The sequence below is a fragment of the Rhinopithecus roxellana genome, chromosome 11 (assembly GCF_007565055.1).
Source record: "Rhinopithecus roxellana isolate Shanxi Qingling chromosome 11, ASM756505v1, whole genome shotgun sequence".
Lineage (NCBI taxonomy): Eukaryota > Metazoa > Chordata > Mammalia > Primates > Cercopithecidae > Rhinopithecus > Rhinopithecus roxellana.
Window position 1 is genome coordinate 47,167,060 of NC_044559.1, and position 21,839 is coordinate 47,188,898.

The following is a 21,839-nucleotide window of genomic DNA, read 5'->3' on the forward strand; positions in this document are numbered from 1 at the left end:
CCCTTCTGGGCTTCCTGTAGTTAATCCCCATCGCGGTTAAACAAGGGGCCGTTTGGTTGCCTTCTCTGATATTCTTGTCCAGAGAGACTTCCCAACAGGGCATTTACGTACTCCCAGGACTTGCTTTATGGAAATTGCTGTGTTCTCTTCAGTTTTTCGTTTTCTGTGTTACAACAGTTTTGGCATTTGTTGCCTTGCATGAATTTTTCAGCATGACATGACGGTCCGCTCCCTGAATTCAATATGTCCACATCACCTGTTCACGTATCTGGCCTGAGCCTGGCTGCACTGGTATTTCTCATTAATGTTACTCTGTGCTCATACCCTCAGGATTTTGAGACCTCCTCAAGGGTTATGCTTTTCTTTCTACTTTCAGCCTGATTGTTTAAGCTAAGCACATTGATACATTGCTTCTGGTGATAAATAGCTGACTGTGTGATTTCGTTTATTCTAATGTGTAAGTCTCCATTGTGTAACTGGTTTGACCTGCAGAAAATTGATTTCAGCACCTACTAGGTCCACCTAGGCTGATACAGGCCTCTTCCTCAGCAGGAAAAGCTCCTCATCTCATGGGGAAGAGTCTGGGTCACAGCAGCTGCATCAGGATCAATTGTGGGCAGAATACTTCGAAGGCTCTTCTTCCTCACCCTCTTCCAACTTTTTCTGATGACTGCAAGAGTAGGGGAGAGTGAATCTCTAGCTTGTGTTGGTCATCAACAGTGGCTTCAGATTCCTTAGAGGAAGAGTTAAAATGTGCATCTGGATGAGGGGTAAAGAAATAAGGTTAGCCAGTAAGTACCTGTCTTGTAGCCCTGGAGTACGGCCTCCACACCCAGGTTTGCCATTCACTCCTTCAGAGAGTGAAACCTCTAAGCCTCAGTTTCACTGCCTGTAAAGTGGGACAGGAAGGGAAAGTTGTGTGTGATTGAAAGAGGTCAAAGTCACAGTGTTGAAAGGGCCATAGTTCTAACAGCCTTAAGCACAGTGCTTGATCAGTGTGTAATATTATTAAGACGATTATCCACAGGACACATCTCATTGTCTTAAGGAGTAGATAAGACACAAAGGCAGCCTCTCTTGAGCTGAATGATATGCCAAATATTGATGTGTTTCAAAAGTTCATGAATAGACCATGTTGCCATTTTACTAATCATTGCCTCAATGGAAAACAAGCATTATTTAGCTGTTTCCCTGAACACCAACTTGGAATCTAAATCTCAGCAATTATCATCATTCACAAATAATTTATATTTCTGGGCAAATGGAAGATATCATATCATCATTATTGTATTTGTTCAATTTTAGTAATGTGTCCTTCGAGGACTCATTTGGAAGCGGATATGTATGCTATACGTATAAAATGAATTGGAGAAAATATTGGATTTTAACATTTCACTGTAAAGCCTGTATTCCAAGTTAATATAAAAGATGTTTAGGCATTCTGATATATTGCTGGTAAAAGGAGAGTTAGTAAAAGAATGCAATTTGAGAGCTCATTTAATAGGGGAAAAATAGGGACATGTCTCAAAGTATGTTTCATGCTATAATTTTACCAAACTTGTACTGGTTTAATTCGGAAAAATATATATTCTATGTTCCTTAAATGTCATTATCTTAGGGGAAAATATTTAAGAGCAAGGAAGGCTTTACAGTGTTCTTAGCTACAAGCCCCAGCAGTGAGCAGTTGCAGTTAATGGCAACAGAACTGCCTAGCTCGTAACCCCCCACCAAAGCAAGCACCCTTCAGGGCACGCAAACAAACGTGTGCACACGCACGTCCACACACATACGGTCTGCCTCCATTTGCAGAAGCCAGAGAGACTTTTCAGCTTTGGCCCTTTACCTTCCCCATTCTTGATTTTCTGTGTTGCTTTCTTTTTTCCTCCTTTTCTTCCTTTCTACCCAGCTCCGTCTGGTCTGAGAAACTCCCAGCTCTCCCACTTGACATTCTGATCAGCCCGCATTCCTCCTCTCCTTCTTCTCGGGGAGGAGAATTGGGCCATAACTCATGGTGGAGTTGTGGTGATTGCCTCCACATCGGGCACGGGGGGATCCAGGCTGATTTTGAGAAATTAGAGGCCTTTCTTTGCCATGGCCCAAGAGGAGAGGCTGCACACACATTTGCCTGATAATAACGGCAGCAAGTTTCCAAGAGGGCACAAAACAGAAGTGCCCACGATTTCCATCCTGTCTTTACTTTTCTTGTATTTAAACAAGAAAAGTATTTCCAGCTCATTTTTCCGGTCTGGACAACCCTGTATCAGGAAACATTTGAGGTATTAATGGTTAGGGAGAATAAAATACAGCCCTGAATGTGAGTACACCAGTGTTTCTCGTTCATGTTACTGTGTGCTCACGTCCTCAGCATGGTGAGACCTCCTCAAGGGTTTTGCTTTTCTTTCTACTTTCAACTTGATATTCTAAGGACCCCCTACCAAAAAAACATTCCTGAGGTTGGAAGTGACCCACGCCTTATGCTGATCAACCCTGAGAGAGGGACAGCAGAACCCAGGGCTCCCTGCCCATGCCCCATTGCTGCTCCCTGACAGTTTCAAGTCTCAGAATCTGGGATGATTTCGGCTTTTCCCATGAGTGTTGTTCCGTCTCATCTAATTCTGCCTTTTGATTCATTCACAGGGAAACTTCGTGGCTTGCATGACAGCTATTTTACGACAAATGGAGGATTACCATTATGCCCACTTGATCAAGACTTTCGGGAAAATGAGGACTGATGTGGTGGTAAGTGTCCCTTTCACCCTGTTCATGTAACCATGTCTTAGGGCCAGCACTTCAGACAAAAGCCTGATATCAATATATTCATCTAAAATAGGATTTTGCATGAGAACTTGTCTCCGATGGATTTCAAATGCCTCCTAGGAAGGTCTGACTGAAGCCTCGTTTCTAACAGGACAAGGGTCCGGACTTGCAGACTTGCTTCTAGGACTGAATGGAGAATGATTCAGGGGCCGAGCCCAGGGAAGTCTCTTGTCTTTCTTGGTGACAGTCTCCTCTCCTGTGCTTTGGGGTAATTGAAAATTTGGAGATGTTATCCGTGGATAGTCTCCCATTAACTCCTATTCATGTATTGGTTGACTTTTTAATAGCAGAAGCCAGAGTGACTTTTCAGCTTTAAGTTGTACTCCGTTATTAATTAGCTGTAATCATGGAAGCTCATCAACATTTCTCCAAATAATTCTCTAGTCATCCTCAGTAAAACTATGATACAACTTAATTAGGAAAAGTATAATAGAGGGGAATTTATTGCTTACGAACTACCTCCCTAATGACCTGAAATTACATTGCCATATGGCAAATATCCTCTGCAAAGCTGCAACCAAACTTGTTGGCAGCCTTCGTGATTACGTGTTGACTTGAACTCTTAGATTCCATTTCTAAGGATCCGTAAGGTCCTGAGGAACAGGGTCCCCAATCCCTGGGCCACACAGCAGGAGTTGAGTGGCGGGCAAGCGAGCACCGCCTGAGCTCCGCCTCCTGTCAGATCAGCGGCTGCATTAGATTCTAATAAGAGCACGAACCCTATAATGACCTGTGCATGTGAGGGATCTAGGTTGCATGCTCCTTATGAGAATCTAATGCCTGATGATCTGAGGTGGAACAGTTTCATCCTAAAACCTGCCACACCAACCCTTGGTCCATGGAAAAATTGTCTTCCAGGAAACTGATCCCTGGTGCCAAAAATGTTGGGGACTACTGCAAAAGAATGCCCATAGATTCCTGCAGAACACGGCAGTGTCCTAGTGATTCTATAACAAGGGTTGTTGCACTTGACATGTATCTTGTTAAGAAATGGGAAGTAGAGAATGATCTTCATGATTTTTTTCAAAGGATTGTTTCTAATACATAGTTTTCTTTTTGGTGCCACTATACATATAATGCATAATTTTATTACATATCTATAGTGGCAACAATAAGAAAATTATGTATTAGAAATAATCCTTTGAAGATATATTTTTATATTTATATATACACACATATATATACACATATATGCACACATATATACATATACATATACACACACACACACACACATACACACAGTCATGTGTTGCTTAACAGTTCTGCCAAATGCATCGTTAGGCGATTTCGTTGTTGCGTGAGCCTCATAGCGTGTACCCTAACTTAAACCTAGATTGTGGAGCCTACTACACACCTAGACTAGATAGTCTAGGCTACTGCTCCTAGGTTACACACCTGTACAGCATGTGACTACACTGAATACTATAGGCAGTTGTAATACAATGGCTGTAATGTCACAGGTGATAAGAATTTTCAGCTCCATTACAATTTTTGGACCACTGACATATACAGTCTGTCACTGACCAAAATGTTATTATGCAATATGTGACTGTACTTTAAGATTTCTAAGGAGAACAAAAATGGGTCTAGACCTTAAAACCCTAGCAGTTTCCTCTCAATAAAAGTAAGGAAACAAGAGTATGTATATGTTTGTATTTCTGTGTCTGTTTTTCCCTGAATATTAATGAGTAGTTGATAGGAGGAGTATGCTCAAATGTGTAACCTGTATCCATTGTTTATATCCCATGACTCTTTGGAAATCATTGCATAGCAAAATCAAATTTTACATTTTTACATTTTATTCCATAATTGAATCTAAACTACACGCTACCCCCTGCTTTGGTGAGTGTGAAGAATAGTTGTAGCTTAAAGCTAGAGGAACAGTTTTTTAGATAACGTTCCAGGTTGAAAAATAAAGTCTTCAGAAATAGAAGAGTTACCCATCTGGAAAAGTCAGGACTCCAATTAGTACTTTGCCCTTTTTCAGAACAATCACTTCATAAAAATCCACACATGCAAACATTTAATCTGAACTATTAAGTGCTGTGATTGATAAGGAACCTTCAAGGTAAGTGAAAAGTGGTGATGCCGAATGGTCTTTAAAAATTACTGTAGCTTGCTGAATTCCAGCTGTGTGCCCTCTGCCTTTGCTGAGATCCCAGGATCAGATGTTTACTACGTGTTGTGGTCCCAGTTTCCCAGGGGATGTTTTTCCATAGACACAACAGTTCAGAAAATCAATGATTTGCAGACAGTTTGACTTCCATTAAGAAATGACGTTGACTGGGCGTGGTGGCTTACACCTGCAATCCCAGCACTTTAGGAGGCGGAGGCGGGTGGATCACCTGAGGTCAGGAGTTCGAGAACAACCTGGCCAACATGGCAAAACCCCATCTCCACTAAAAATATAAAAATTAGCCCGGCATGGTGTCGGGGGGCACCTATAATCCCAGCTACTGGGGAGGCTGAGGCAGGAGAATCGCTTGAACCCGGGAGACGGAGGTTGCAGTGAGCCGAGATCGGGCCACTGCATTCTTGCTTGGGTGACACAGTGAGACTCCATCTCAAAAAAAAAAAAAAAAAAACAATGACATTTGTGGTTTTTTTATACCAGAAATTTAGACTGGAAAGATTGTGAACTTTTTTACTGTTGTTAATCGTCAGAACTTTTGTAAAATGTGTTCCTATCTGTTAACTGTACCGAGTATATGACTATTTTTCTACTCTGACAACTAATTTTTTTTTTGAGATAGAGTTTCACTCTTGTTGCCCAGACTGGAGTGCAGTGGTGCAGTCTCGGCTCACTGCAACCTCCTCCTCCTGGGTTCAAGCGATTCTCCTGCCTCAGCCTCCCGAGTAGCTGGGATTATAGGCATGCACCACCACGCCTGGCTAAGTTTTTGTATTTTTTAGTAGAGACTGGGTTTCTCCATGTTGGTCAGGCTGGTCTCGAACTCCCAACCTCAGGTGATCTACCCGCCTCAGCCTCCCAAAGTGCTGGTATTATAGGCATGAGCCACTATGCCCGACTTACTCTGACAACCGTTAAATAAAAAATTATTTTGTACAAAATTATTTGATGTTATTTAGTATTTCAGTATGAAATTAGCCAAAACCATTTTCCTGAGACTATTTCCTTTTAACAAGTACTAATTCAGGTTCTCAAATTTAGCCCTTTTTGGTTGTGTGAGTCATTTTCATACAAAATCACACTGATTACCCACACCAATGATAGTGAGCATATAGAGCACAAGCGGAAAGACTGATCCGGAAGAGAAGAACCATAGACATGTTCAGCTCAGAACTCCCAGGACGGAGGCCATCCCAACCCTTTAGGATGCGAACCACGAAGAATCTGTAGAATCTTCTACACTGGAGTTGCTGATCTGCCCAAGGGGCTGCTGGCTGCCACATGTCCACGGCTCAGTAACAGAAGCAGAGAATGTGCCCCGATTCTCTGTAGTCAACTAGAAGGGAAGGAGGAGGGCTTTGGGACTTCTAGCGGAAAGTGTTGTCTTGCCACTTGTCACAAATTCTCACTGTGTGGCTTTGCAAAACACACACTAAATTTTCCTACACGCTCGCACTTCTGTGACCAGAAGTGTGTGTGTGTCTCCCACCGCAACCCATTCCCTGACACCAGCTGGATGTCCTACAATTCAATTCAATTCTGACACCATCTACCTGCAGTTAGCATCAGATTCTGCAAGGAAAAGGGCTTATCTGACCTTACTTAGCTTTCACCAGTGTTTTCCTTATTCTCTTTCCCCTGTGTATCACAAAAAAATTTTATAAATACAGAAAAGCTGAAAGAATAATACAGTGGAGCCAGGCTCAGTGGCTCACGCCTGTAATCCCAGCACTTTGGGAGGCTTTAGTGGGAGGATCTATTGAGCCCAGAAATTCAAGACCAGCCTGGGCCACATAGTGAGACCCCCATTTCTACAAAAAATAAAAAAAAATTAGCCAGGCATGATAGCTCACGCCTGTAGTCTCGGCTTCTTGGAAGGCTGAGGCAGGAGGATTGCTTGAGCCTAGGAGTTTGAGGCTGTGGTGAGCTAAGATTATGCCATTGCACTCCAGCCTGGGTGGTAGCATGAGACCCTGTCTCAAGAAAAAAAAGAAAAAAAAAAAAATGGAAATCTTGCTACCTGCCACCTGAATTCATCAGTTGAAAGCATGTTGGCGTATTTGCTTCCATCATGTGTCTCCAAGTATCTCTATCTATACAGCCAACCCCTTTCAGTCAGCGAGAGACGGGATGCACCTGCCCTCAGCTGTTCAGCAAACATCTCTGGGGAGGAAAGACATTCTCTGTTGGTCTTATTGCTCCATCAGAATGCATCAACCACCCCTTTTATATTTATATTATATTCAGATTTCCTTCATTCTTTCCAAACTTTTATGTCCTTTTCACCCATCACATCTGGTGGTTGTGTCTCTCTAATCTTTTTCTAAAATAAATCCATCACCATCACATTGTTTTATTTTCTTTTCATAGCATTGGTTTTCAGTTTTTCTGAAGAGATCAATCCATAGCTTTTGTAGACTATCTCCCATTCTGGACTTTTTAAATGCTGCCTTGTAATATGCCTTTCAACTGGTTTCTCTATCCGCCTGTATGTTCTGCAAACCAGAAGCTTGTTCTGAGATTCAAGCTCAACTCTTTGGCAAGAGTGTTTCAGTACTGGTGTTGAAAGCTTTCTGCTCTGTTACTTCAGGAGGCTGGGCATGTCATGCTCACCCACTACTGGTGATGCTGAATTTGACCGCTGGGTTCAAAGCTGGTAACTTCCAGATCCCTCCATTGTGAAAATATGTACCTCTTCCTACCTTTGCAATTATCAGATAATCTTTGGAGGAAACTTTGATTCCACAAAAATGTGGACATGTCCTTTTTCCCTAACAATCCTTCATTGGATGGGTTGAAAATCTATGGCTGGTCCTCGTCCGTAATGGTTACTCCTTTGGCTGAGCAGAATGGAAATTTCCTAAGTCTAAGAGTCAAGATGCTTTGTCTTTAGTCTAAGAGCATTGGGAAGCTGTTGGAGAAATGGGTGCCGTGTGATGTCTAGAAAGCATTGATGCTTTGATCAGATTTATCATTTGAAAAGTGAAGTGTGGCAACAACAAAGGACAAGGATGGACCTAAGTCCAGGTGCGAGAGGAAGGCTGATGGCTGTTTTATTCAAGTGGGTGGGGACAGGGATGGAAAGATGCAGACAGAGTTATGACACGATCTTACCTCTGAAATAGATGGATGGCTATTGTTGGAGCAGCCTGCTTATTGTATAAGACATCCTGTGAATAGTCAAACTAAAACATGTGGGCACAGTGGCTTGCACCTGTAATCCCAACACTTTGGGCGGCCGAGGCGGGAGGATTTCTTGAGCCCGGCAGTTCAAGACCATTCTGGACGATATAGCAGGATACCATCTCTACTAAAAATTAAAAAACTAGCCAGGCATGGTGGTGCACACCTGTGGTCCCAGGATACTCAGGATACTGAAACAGGAGGATCAGTTGTGTCCCAGGGTTGAAGCTGCAGTGAACTAAGATCATGCCACTATACTCCAGCCTGGGTGAGGGAGTGAAATAAATAAGCAAAATAAATAGAAACTAAAACTAAAAAATGCAACAGGAATAAATCCACGTTGAATGATGAAATTTTCACAATATACCCCTTGTTGACTTGTAGACCCTAGTGGAACAGTCTGGTAAGCGTCATCAGCTGCTCGAGGCAAACACAGTTGTTAGGGACCACCGCCATGGCTAGTGAATTATGCAGAAAACAAGGAAGCCTTGCAGAACCTCATCTCCCACTAGATGCAGCATTTTGTTTGATCAGCAAAGTACCAAAATTTAACAGCTGAGCCATACTAATGAAGTATGGGACTGTGTCTCTTAGAAAAGAAAGAGAATTGGGAAAATATGCTTCTCTTCCAGAATAATAAAAACGAGAGCCTGTATCTCAATTATTAGGATTTGAGAAGTAATCATCAAGAAAGCCAGCAATTTCATGCAAATAGAGATGTGACTGAATTGCGGTACTCAGCCTACAAAATATGCAGCCTGGTCGTTAAAATGGGAAACTCTTGACAAAGTGAGGAAGCTCAGTAGTGAAATATGAATTTCAATAATTAAACTGGAAAAGAAGCCATTTGTTGTGTCGGAAGGGAGGACTGGGATGCTCCCACTCCTGAGATCAGGAGGACACAGTGCCCATGTGCAGAGTTTGCAGGACATCTGGACTGACTTTTCCAACTTGATTCTGTCCAGGTCACTAATGTCTCCTCGACTGGAGGCATCTGCTCAAATAGAGTGATCAGGATCACTCATTTTATTTACGGTGGGGGCACACCAAACTCCTCACACCGCGGACTTCACCTGCCAGAACCTGACTTGGCCATTAGAGTTGGAGAGAAAGTATCTTAACTTTGAACATTAGCTTGTTATTGTCATCAAATTTAACTTGTGCCTCTTTGCAGGAGCTGCTTATTTAGACCTTTGTACTGGGAATTGCTTTCTTGGCTTCTTAAATTCTGTTCACCACCTTGGCCTTGACAGCCATTGCACCTAATTATTATTCAGGAGATTAAATAAATGAGAAATATCCACTCATTTGACAGTCCCTGACCACGGCCTCGTTTTTCTAAGACAGTTCTTGGTTGCCTTTCCCACCTTGGGTGTTGTGTGAGTTTGGGGCTACCAGGGATGTGTGCTTTTTGGGAAAGCCACTTGTTTTGTTCAGGTTAGCTCAGAGCACCTGTCAAGCTCTGGAAAGTAGGAAATCTTCTAATTCTGATACACACATAGTGGACAGCCCCTAGGAACTGGCTGCCCCTTCCTGATGCCAGGCACATTCTTATTGGCGTGGAGCAGGGTAGAGCAGCTGGGTATGTCCTGAACCCTGATTCTTTTCAGTTGCCCTGCGAAGCACAGAGCATCATCTAAGACACCAGAAGCATAACTCGGTAGCTTTTGGGGACGTAGCTGCCATCTAGGAGAGTTTGAAACATGGCCATACACTCAAATGGTTTACTGCGTGCCGAATCTGTGCAGATGGTCAGGAGCTCCTATTGGAGTCTTTCATTTTGAGATTCCATGAGAGAAAGGAACAGACAGTAGTATCCTGTATTCAACCTGAAATCATGTCCTGTTCCTCATGAAAAGTGGATTTAGAGCAAACATAAGAAAAAGCTGTAACCTGCAAGCCTTGTTTGTAAAAATCATGTTTTCCTAGAAGCAGAAAGGATTTGAATGCCTGTTCCTAACCTTTGGGGATTTACTCTTTGACTATTAAAGAGCCATGCTCAGGGGCTATTTCAGAATATATTCTTGAAGCAGCCAGCTCAGACAGGAGGTGCTCGGTAAACGGAAAGACAGGTCTAATTCACAGCTCCTATGAAATGTATCTTCATTACTTTTCAGGATGTTTTCATTCGGCCCTTAAAAATGGGGTCTTTTATAATCGAATCATCGATGGGGGCTGTATCGTTTTTACCTTTTTCTTGGTGGGCCATTTCAGTGTTTTGTCTTTTTTATTTCAGGATTTCCTAATGGAAACATTCATCATGTTTAAGAACCTCATTGGAAAGAACGTTTACCCCTTCGACTGGGTGATCATGAACATGGTGCAAAATAAGTAAGTGTGGGGAGAATGGCTCTCACCTTTTCTGTGGCTCCCAATTCATGTCTGCTGGGAACAGTGATGTTGCCTGGAGACCAAGCTGGCTTCAATAAAATGTTCTGCAAACGCTGTTCCTAACTCTGTGAGGCAAACAGTTCTAGGGAGACATGGACTCTGAGTTTGTGGTGACTTCCTTATGACAACACAGGGCTCTAGCTGTAAGAACTTGAGCTCCATCCCCTGGAGAAAAACAGCCTGGACCTGGATCTCCCATAGCTGTCGTCATGGGCACGTGGGTTCTGCTCGGCATCGCTTTGCACGCTCATGTTACCCACATGTTTTTATCAGCCCTAGCCACCGTCAGCTCCATGCAAGAGGCTTTTGCAAAGTGTTGACATTTCACATATTTCAGTTTTTTTAATCATGAGCGTTTTCTTCATACTCATTAAGTATTGAACTTGTGCCTTGTTTATCATCTCCAGTGAGGGCTGTTGGTTAATTTTCTAGTACACTGGCTTTTATCATTTCTGTGAGCACTAACAATGACCGTAGAATTCTCAGTCACATGGGATTTTTAAAAAGAACTTTCTGTTCATCTCTGTTTTTCTTTCTCATTGCAGTTTTTATGGAGATAATTGTGGGTTCGTGTGCAGTTGTAGAAAGTCATAGAGATCTTGTGTATAAGGGAGTTGATGATGCAATTCACTGATCTTACTCGGATTTCCTCAGTTTAATTTGTATTCATTAGTGTTTGTGTTGAGTTGTGTGCAGTTTCACCACGTGTATATACTGTGGACTCCACCACAGTGAAGCCACTGAGTGTTTCCATCACCACAAAGGTTCTGCTTGTTGCCCAATTATAGCCACATATACCTCTCCCCTCCCCACCCCACCATCCCTAAGCTCTCTCAACCACTCATTCGTTCTTCATTTGTATAATTGCTTCATTTCAAAAATGTTACATAAGTGTAATCATACTGTATATATGCTTTTAGCACTGGCTGTTTTCACTTTGCTTAATTCACTGGAGATCCATTTAGGTTGTTTCCTGTATCAATAGCTTATTCCTTTTTATTGCTGGGTAGTGTTCTGTGGTACGACTGGACCAAGTGTGATGAACCATTTTCCTGTTGGAGGACGTCTGGGCTATCCCCAGTTTGTAGCTCTTATGAATAAAGCTGCCACCAGCCTTCGTGCATCTGTTTTTGGGTGAACGTGAGTTCATTTTTGTGGCATATATGCCTTCGTGGACAGATGCTGGGTTGTCGGGTAATTGCACATTTCATGACATAGGAAACTGCCAATCTATGGCTGTACCGTCTTACATTCCCACCAGCCATGTGAGTGATTCGGTTTGTCTGCATCCAGCCTTTGCTGTTGACACTGTTTTTTTATTTCAGCCATGCTGGTAGGTATCATCCTAAGGAAATACACTACATTTGAATTTTCTGTGATGGCTGTGCCTCTTTTTAATGCCTGTTGTCCTTCCCTTTGACAAATCCAAAGCAGCACAACCTTTCCTTTGGCCTCCTCTGGGTTTTGCTGCTTTCTGGGGCAGCAGAGACAGATTGGCCTTGTGTACCATGGCTGCAGGAGTCCTGCAAACCTCCCTGAGGGGTAAGCGTGAGGGAGGGAGTGATGTTCACCCCACGTCAGATGTTACTGAGGTTGGAGTCTCCTTCCACACATCAAAGGCGGTATTTGAGAGTAGATGGAGGAAGCTCCAGAGACCCTGGCAGTGCTGTATCCTTAGCCCTGGCCCAGGGACCAGAGTGGGGGTCCTGGCCTCTGCTCCTCCTCACCCTTCCACCTGCTGGGTGACTTGAAATGACTCCTGTGGCCATCTCTCAGCTTCCAAGTCGTCGTCTAGAAAATGATGGACTTAAAATAAAGCACTGGTCTTTTCCCTTTTCTCTGGCAGGATGAACTTTTGTGATGGACAGTCTAGATTTCCTCTGAAGAGCTCTGTAGGCTTGTGTTTTTAATGGCTGTATTTTGCACATGGAGAAAACAAGCAAACACACCAGCAACAAGGATCAAAACCCCCGCTGCCCTGGAGCCATAGATCGCATGACATCACTGGCCAGGAGCAGAGGTGTGGCTGAGCAGGCCCCTGAGCACAGGGTGTGGAGGCGGCATGGCCTGGTGGATGCCGTGCTCTGCCTCCTGACTCCTCCATGTGTAGACCTGACCTTCAGGTCTCCCAAGGGAGCAGCACATCCTGGCTGTCAGGCTGTGGATTCTGTGGCCCCGGGTGAGCACTGCTGCGACAAAGGTCAGGCGGGACGGGCTCTCTGAGGTTGCATTCATGTTGCTTCTACTCCGACGGTCTCCTGTTTAGGAGGGCATAGTCAAAATCTACTTATTTTATGATTTTTTTCTTTCTTTCTTTTTTTTTTATAATCGAGAGCCAGTTTTCAGTTGGAACATTGTGGCCGCATCATTCTCTCTTCCTACTTCACTGTTTTCCTCCTGCCACCAACCCCGCGCTACATAAGGGTTGCTGCAGCACTGGCCGCAGTGCAGAGCCACACAGTCACTAAGTAAGCGGTCTGGGGCTCAACCCTGGGAGTGCTGTGGTTCTGCTTCCCTTCTCCAGAGACCTTGTCCATCTTCTCCTGGGATATTCTATTGTTTGTGGGGTGAGCAGATGGCTTGATCCACATTCCTTGGAATCATGAATTCACTGCAAACCAGTGGCAACCTTCCCCGGCCAGCACCCCTACTCACTAGAGCCTCTCCACAGGGCACGGTGCCTGACACAGGTACACACACTGCAGCAGCAGGTTGGTACAGTGGCATTTTGGACCAAAGCCTTTCCGTCTTAGAAACAGGGAAGAGAGTCTTTTGTTTTGAGAACAGGGAAACCCTGTGGGAGAAGCCACAGGGCTCAGTGTCCTCCCAGTGGTTGATTGGATGAGACTTCTGAGGATAAAGTCTACCTTGGTGGTAATAAAGTCCACCTTGTTCTCTTGTTCATCGTGTACACAGACGACAGCTGCAAAGACGTCTTGACAAGGGAAGCAGCCTGAATGTAAAATTCCTACAGTTTATTTTCTGTTTTACATAAAATGTTATGCTGAACCGTCTAATCAAGGGTTCTAGTACTCTGAGGCCAGGTCGTTGGGCAGACAGTGTTTCCTCCATGGGAGCTTCCTGCAGAGAAGTGATGTGTGCCTGCATGTGTGTGCATGTGGGTGTGTGTGTGTACCTGTGCTCATCTGTGTGTGTACATGTGGGTGTGGGTGTGTACCTGCATGTGTGTGCATGTGGGTCTGGGTATGTGTACCCATGTGCTGAGGTGTTGGTTTCAAGGAAAGGCACTTTTATTTGCAGAGATTCTGACTCAGAAGCTCAAACAAACCCATATTCCTATCCCAGTTGACACACTGAGCAGAAACAAGTTCCCAAGGTCACACAGCACAGGAGTCAGCCACGGAAGAGGCATTTTAGGTCCCGATTGGAGTTGGTCACTGATAACTGTAACTTTTATTCCCACATCCTTCTGCCCCCAAATGCTGCCCTTTGTGTTGAATAAACAAGATGAATGTTCAGAAGCGGGATCAGGTGGGTGTTTGAAGAAGATTATTGCCTCCCTGTGGTCAGATACTTGACACTGTCTGGAGACAGCTGGTTGGAAGACCCTTAAGTATTCTTTGACACCTTTGCTTCAATACCAGCTTCAAAATTCAATAGCAGCTTCAAAATGAAGGGTTTGCATCCCTTTCCCTGTGCGCACGCATTCTCTGTGAGGCAGTGCGCGTCCGCACTCTGGAGCTGAGAGTGAGCTAACATTGGGCATGGCTTCCAGCACCAGTCCCTGCTGTGGGGATATCACATGCCCTCACATCCTGAATACCCTCAGCAGCCCTCTGGGACAGCTGCTGTGTTTATGTCCGCTTTACATGTGGGAAAATTGAGGCATGGAGGTTGGGTCACTTGCCAGAAGACACAGAGCTGGGCGGTGTTAGTGCCAAAATTCAAATCCAGAGCATCCCCCCCAGAGCCGTGCCTGAGCCACCCAGCTACGCTGCCTGTTGGTCTTAAGTAGGTCTCCTATTTCCCAAGAGAGTGTTAGGAGTTTTTATTTTGTTTTTATTCGAGTGTCCATAAAACATAACTTTTCCACAAGGTTTACTGCTTACATGAGTGAATTTTGAGCATGGAATTCATTACATCGCTACTTACTTTCTTCACCTTTAGAAGGGTATGCACCATTTATTAATGTGCTTCATACAAGCAATCTTGCTGTGCAGTCTAGAAAAATCACATCTCCCTAGTATTGTCATAAAGTAATCCCCTTATGGAAATTACAGATACCATATTCTATGTCTTTATCTACCTGCCACATATGTGTATCTATATTGCGTCTAACTAGATTAACATTTTATATGTTGCCAGACTTCCCTGCTTCCTCCACCCCTTAACAAGTACCAGAGACTTCCTTGCCTCGGCTGGATGAGCAGTGGTTCCAGAAGCTTCTGGCATCTGTGTTTCAGTTTTAATGGCACAGTTGGACATGTAGTTTTACCACCTATGGCTTAGAAATGGACAAACTCAGCCTCTGTGGTCTCTTATATTTGTACGCTTGTTTATCTTTGTCTCTGTGAATATACCTTTCCTCGATACGTGGGGCTTGTAAAATGTAATTAAAGACAATATCTATTAGTTTTGGTGATACGACTTGTAAATCAAGAATCAAAATTATAGGATTTAATGAATATCTCAAAGGACGGTGTTCACTCGGTTGTTATGTTCAAGATGGGAACTGATTGGCGATGGCCTGACATTATAGCTCTGCTCTAGGATATGAGAGTGCCAGATGGCAAGATGACATTTAAGATGAGCACAGCACAGAGAGAGTAGAAGTGTGCTTGTGTGCTAGCACCCAGAAGTGCTTTATAATCTTCCCAGAGGGGAACAGCTGCTAAGTTTTCATTGAAGCTCTCAGGTTCTGTTGGAAGCACAGACCTTTCCCTGTTGGCACGTACATACTGGTATCCATCCTGGAACTCTTATTAGCTGACTTTCTCAGATTCACGCTTTGTGTGTGCAGCATAGTCTAATGGCCAGTCCATGGCTATCATAGAGTTGTCCTTGGTTGTTAATGAGAATGTGACCACTTGCTTGAATTTTTGTGTCTCTTCTAGCCTCAGGGTTTGCCTTAGTGCTCCAGTAGGGTGCTTGAGTTTATGTACTAATAACCCCTACTAGAATTTTAAGTGATAGGAATGACCTGGTAGGAAGCGAGTCGGCCAGGTAAACTGAATCCCTTTGTCACCTCGAAGAAACCGTTTCTTATTAACTGCTTTACTTTTGCTTGAGAAATGCATTTCTACAACATGTAGTGGCTGAGAGAGAGGCCAGTACTGAATGTATTCCCCTATTTCTGGAATTAGACTTTCTTGTTCATAGTGGCTACATAGTGTGTAACAAAACCTTATCCACAGTTGTCAGCTACTCAGACTTGTACCAGAATTTTTGAAAATTCAACTACTCCAGCTCACAACTTCCCTAGTCCTCCCTGCCTACTGTACCCTCTGCTCTCAGGATAATAAAGACATGAAACCAACATTTGCATTTCCTCAGAGCTAGTGTGGTTTGCACCTGGGATGATCAGTTTCTTCCAGGCATTCCTCTCTGTTGGCATCGGTTTTGTGTTTGAAACTTCCTGTTCGTTTTCAGGCTAGGCTAGGACCTACCGGAAATAACGATTAGTGTTTTGAAGCCCACACACTTTGACAGAGGACTTGGTATGTCTTGCAAGTAAAGGTTCATAGAACATGATTGTAAAATAGAATATGTAAAATTGTAGAGAAAACGACGCTTTCGAGAAGTCACAATACTCAAAGCTGACTGCAAGATAAAACGTAAAGGCAAATAAGATGGTTGCCGGGTTCTCACTGGATGGTGAAAATGATCCTTGCCATTTATCAGGGGTAGCTGGTGGTTCACAATGTAGGTTTTTTTTTGTTTGTTTTTCTGAATGTTGTCCAGGCTGGAGTGCAGTGGGAGGATCATGGCTCGCTGCAGTCTTTACCTACTGGATTCAAGCAATCCTCCCAGCTGAGCTTCCCAGATAGCTGGGACTACAGGCACATGCCACCGTGCCCAGCTAATTTTTTGTGGGTTTAGTTTTTTGGAGAGATGTTGTTTCGCCATATTGACCAGGCTGGTCTCGAACTCCTGGGCTCAAGTGATTCACCTGCCTTGTCCTCCCAAAGTGCTGGGATTACAGGCATGAGCCACCACACCCGGCCATGATGTAGATCTTTATATAGGAGACACTGATCAAGAGAAGATCGTAGGGGAGGAATCAGTTGAGAATTCAAAATTCTGCCCATAGAAGACAGAAGAGATTATTCTTTCAGTTAGGAAATGCGTAAGATGTTACAGTCAGCATGTTGGTTATATCAATGGCTGATTGTGATTGGACCTATCTGAAAGACTAGCTCATCAAATTAAAGGGATTTAGCTGACCTGCTCCATTTAGTCTTGTCTAGTCATTGACCAGTTCAACATTGGAGACTGTCAGTCAAAAACTATTGTTTGGTTTTGTTCTATCTTCAGTCAATTAACATCTTCTACTTGTCCTTTCACACTTTGAAATTTCATCCCTATTTGGAGTTTGTGAGATCATGTTGCTATTTATTTCCAGTGTCTACGTGTTACACGTTTAAAAAAAAAAAAAAAATCATGGCCATATGGAGACCGTCCCAAACAGATCAGGATGATGCTTGCAGTCTGCAAAGGGTGGAGGATTTTGATCTCTTGACTGCATTTTGACGACCACCTTGGCTCATTTCTCTGTGGCCTCTCCTCCTCTCCCCATGCTTCATCCTTCTTTCAGCCAGGAAGTGTTTTCCTCAATCCACTGACGTAGCGTATTGCATTTTCACCAGCCTGACATCCTAAGGCACCACTTGCCTTAGGATGGGAGAGAGGGAAGAGTTAGTGCCCGTGTGCGGGGGACCTGCCCCCAGGACCATGGCACCAGTGGCAGCCTATGGATGGCTGAGTCAGGAGGGTTGCGCGTTTTCTTTCCTGTTCTACCTCCGTCCAGAGAAGCACCTCTGCATCCCAATTAAGGGTGCATAGTTGAATATTCTTTGTGCGGGTTGAAATCATGGTTATACAGCATTTGGGACTTGAGAAACTCTTGGATTATTACTTCTTAACATCTTTTTTCCTTTCTTTGAAGCCTGGATTTTAGTTAATGTTGTGACTTCTCATTTAATTTATTTTTAAAATTTATTGGTTTACTATTGAGGTTTTGCACATCCAATGGCTTGATGAGTTTAGGCACACTGTAGAATTATTTTTTTCCTATGAAACAGTATACAGCAGTTGTTGACAGAAACACTGTCAAAACACAACTAGCTAAGTACCAACACACACACACACACACACACACACACACACACACACACACCATACTGACTATACATTTTGCTTTGCGCCGAGAGATGTTTCAAGCATAAAATAGAGAGGGCATTTGGCTTTGGTCCTCATAACATGAAGTGCCTCCTCTGGCATTAAGTGCCAGCGGGATGCGGCGTTAACACCAGCCAGGTGCTCACAATGAGATGTGCATGGTCTCTGAGAATTTGGGGTGAAAAAAATAGCAATTCAAAGTCAGTACAGTGAAAACATTTTGGAATGAAAATGTCCCTGGAGTTCTCCATACCTGCATTTTACTGCAGCTCATACGCTTAATAGTACTGCTCTTTGAGCCGTCTTCCTCTCTAAGCACACTGGCCTAACCTGAGACATTTCACAGCCCAGAGTCCCCAGTTTGCAGGCCCCAGGGCCCCAGGTCTGCTTCCTAGGTTGGTTAACTTGGGCCGTACCTGAGTGCATTTCTGGCAAGTCACCCAGAGAAACACATGAGACTTTTTGGGGGGCTGTGTTGGCCATTGTGACGTATCAGGATTTCAAGACAGATACTGACTTGGATCCAGTAATGATGCTCAGGACCCTCCAGCAGGAAAAGGACCCCACTGGGGCTACATTGCTATGTCTATCATTTTAGTTTTACCTTCACAGATAGCTTTTAGAGAGGACACAGGCACATTGGCCATTCTCTGTCAGCAGCTTTGGACCTAGATATGGTTGCAGTTGGTGTATCAGAGCCCACCGCACCTTGGGATGGAAACTGACCTATGACCAAATGCTACCTGTTGGAGTTCTGTTCATTCTTAAGGCATGGTCATAAATTATTTCAGATACTTTCCGTACCAGTTCTTCTACGGCATGTCTGCTTTTGCTCTTTGCTTAATAACTAAAGCAAATAATTTCCAGAGTTTTGCCTGGTTGTTTATAACCAATGTATTGCACATAGCCTAGATATTTTAAACTGTGTCGTCTTATTCAGATTGCCTCTTTTAAATTTTAATTCAGAGATGAAAAATCAACCTACTCTCAAAGGAGTGGCGGTGGTAAAGAGCCCTCTGCAGGACTCTTATTTAGGGAAGCTCGCTTTGAGGAAGGTTTGCAAAGGGCAAAGTCTGTTTAAGAATTCTCAGAGACCACGCGCACCTCGTCGGGAGTGCGTGGCTGGCACCGATGCCTTATTAACCCGCTGGCGCTTAATGCCAGAGGAGGCACTTCACGTGACGAGGACTGAAGCCAAGTGCCCTCTCTGTTTTATGCATGAAACATCTCTCCGCACAAAGCAAAATGGAGGAAATACACTTGATTACAATCCTCCTCCCGATCCTCTCATGCTAAGTTTTAACCTCCTGTGCTACTGGGACTTGGAAGAAAGTCTGTGCAGTTTGGGACCCTCTGGTGTGATGCTTTTAGGTCTAGATCGGGAGCAGGAGGAAGTCATGTTAACCGAGTCCTCGCGGGCTTGTCAGGCAGTCTTCCATGTCTTTTCGGTAGCTCTCAGGGAAGGACAGTGGTTTCCCCCTAGAGGAAAATCGACAGTGTCCACACACGTTGTTGTTGTCACAACTTGTGGGGCTGCTGGCATTTAGTGGGTAGAAACCAGGGATGCTGCTAAACACCTTTTCATGCATGAGACAGCCCCTGCTGCAAAGAGTCATTTCATCCAAAATGTCACTAGTGTCTCCATGTGATCGATGGAAAAAACAGAGTCTCAGTGATGCTAAGTAACCATTAGAAATACATAGAAATATATGTGCCGTGGCTCATGCCTGTAATCCCAGCACTTGGGGAGGCCGAGGGAGTTCGAGACTAGCCTGACCAATATGGTGAAATGCTGTCTCTACTGAAAATACAAAAAAGTAGCCAGGCGTGGTGGGTGCCTGTAGCCCCAGCTACTCAGGAGGCTGAGACAGGAGGCTGAATCGCTTGAACCCGGGAGGTGGAAGTTGCACTGAGCTGAGATCACATCACTGCACTCCAGCCTAGATGACACAGCCTGGACGACAGGGAGACTCTGTCTAAAAAAAAAAAAAGAGAGAGAGAGAGAGAGAGAGACATATGTGTGTTTTATTGCAGTGACTCTTTGTCTTTGTTTCCCCATTTCTCAGCCACGCTTGTCGGCCGTATGACCTCAGCCAAACCTCTAGAACAAATAATAGCAGCTGCCTGCTGAAGATAGGACTCATCTTCAGTTATTAGGGGGCTGTCCGAGAATTGGAGGCAGTTTCCCCAAGTCACTCTGCCCGGGACTGCAGTGTCTTTGCAGGAGATTCTTGTGGGCTTTGGTTTGGAGTGGTGGTTGGGAGCAAGATGGCATTGGAATCACCGTGACATCAATGTACATGCCAGGGCTGCCTCCAGTCCTAGCTGGCGTGTGGGACATGCGTTGAAAATATTAGCAAGAGCCTGTTCTCAGGGTGCTTGGGCTGCCAGCTCCTATACCCCCATTCTGCTGAGCCTGGGGTGAAGCAGTAGCCACATGCCTTTCCCCTCTACCTCTCCCAGCCAGAGGCCACCTTCAGTGCAGGGGTTGAGAGTGCAGCCCTGGAGTCAGCTTGTCAGGTCAAATCCGTGCTCCACCACTTGTGAGCTTTGTCAATTTAGTGTTTGGCAGATTTACCCCGTGCTGTAGTTTCTTCACCCATAAATTAGAGACGAAGTCAAGCCTTGCTGGAGTGTTTTGGGGGAATAAATGAGAAAGTACATGTGGGGTGCTTTGTTCAGAGCCTGACCTCCAGTGACCTTTCAACAAGTGGTGTCTGTAGCCACCTCCATTTTTATGAAGATGATATGATAGTATGTCATTGTCCCTCTGAATCTGAGAATTGAGCCCACAGGTAGGGTGTGCAGCACAGACATTGCCTTGGAGATTCAGAGCACTTTGTCCGTGTATTGAGAAATCACATTATAAAGAAATACAATTCTTTGCTTTCAGAGATTCACTCTCTTCTTGTGAGGGTATTTGTATTATTCAAATTACGGTTTTCCTTGATTTATAGGTAGTTAAGTCAACCCATTTTGCTTGCTGTTTTCCTAGAAGCAGCACTTGCAAATTGTTTTATGTGACATGGCTGACACACTGTCAAGCAGAGGTCTTGTGCAGTGTCTCTGTTCAGAAGCCAGTCACCAGAATGGTGGTCCTGTCTGCCCTGGCATCTTGGAAGGGCAGAGCTGCAGTCCCCAGGGAGGATCCCGCGTCCCTCATGTGCAGGTGAGGTTCTGAGGTTCAGGGGGGTTGAATGCGTGGCTCCGGGCGCCCTGTGTGAGTAGCAGGGCAGACTGCAGAACTGGTTGCTCCTAAGCCTCATCCAAGGCCAGGCAGATAAAATGTGAACAGTGACGCCTACCACCCGTGCAGCTCCTTGGGAAGCCCCATTGGCATAACGAGAGTAGAGAGCTTGACAGGGAGGTCCTCAGTAAATGAATGCCAACTCCTGACCACGCTCAGTTTTGGTGACAGTAGGTGGCACTGTCTATAGGGCCTCCCAGGAACCAGGGACTCCACCTGCCTCCTCTCCTTCTCCCACCCTCAGAGCCAGTCATACACGGGCCCGAGTGGATAGGACTGGAGTTCCTGAAGCCAGCTCCCCAGAGCCTCCTCCGAGCTGCCGTCCTTCTCTCCTGTGGCAGGGGCATCTTGCTGGCAAATCAGTGTACATCTCAGCCCTGGCCCCACCTCCACAGGCTCCCGATGTCTTGCAAGGAAAGCTAAACAGAGACTTCCAAACGGTTTGAACACAATTCTAGCAAAGAAAAACATTTCCAATCACTGCTCGATGCACTTCCCAACCCCATCGAGGTGTAACTGAGCGAGAATTCCTTACTATGTAGAACCCTCCGATGTTTTTATTCTGTTCTGTTCTGTTCTATTCCAGCCCATCCATTCTATCCCTTTTCACTAAATAAATAAATAAGTAAAATTTCACATTCTACCCATTCTATTGATTTCATGCTCCACTGAATGAATCACAGCTGATGCCAGCCTGTGCCACCCAGA

The 21,839-nt window shown here is 44.5% G+C and overlaps 1 protein-coding gene across 3 annotated transcripts in view; it reads left to right on the plus strand.

Moving 5' to 3' along the window:
- The window catches only part of DOCK1 (dedicator of cytokinesis 1), a 548,347-nt gene that overhangs the window by 338,878 nt on the left and 187,630 nt on the right, over positions 1-21,839 (plus strand). For all 3 annotated transcript variants that reach the window (XM_030941069.1, XM_030941070.1, XM_030941071.1), the window contains exons 28-29: positions 2,638-2,739; positions 10,371-10,465. In XM_030941069.1, the coding sequence (XP_030796929.1) occupies positions 2,638-2,739; positions 10,371-10,465 (197 nt within the window). The remainder of the gene's footprint in view (positions 1-2,637; positions 2,740-10,370; positions 10,466-21,839) is intronic.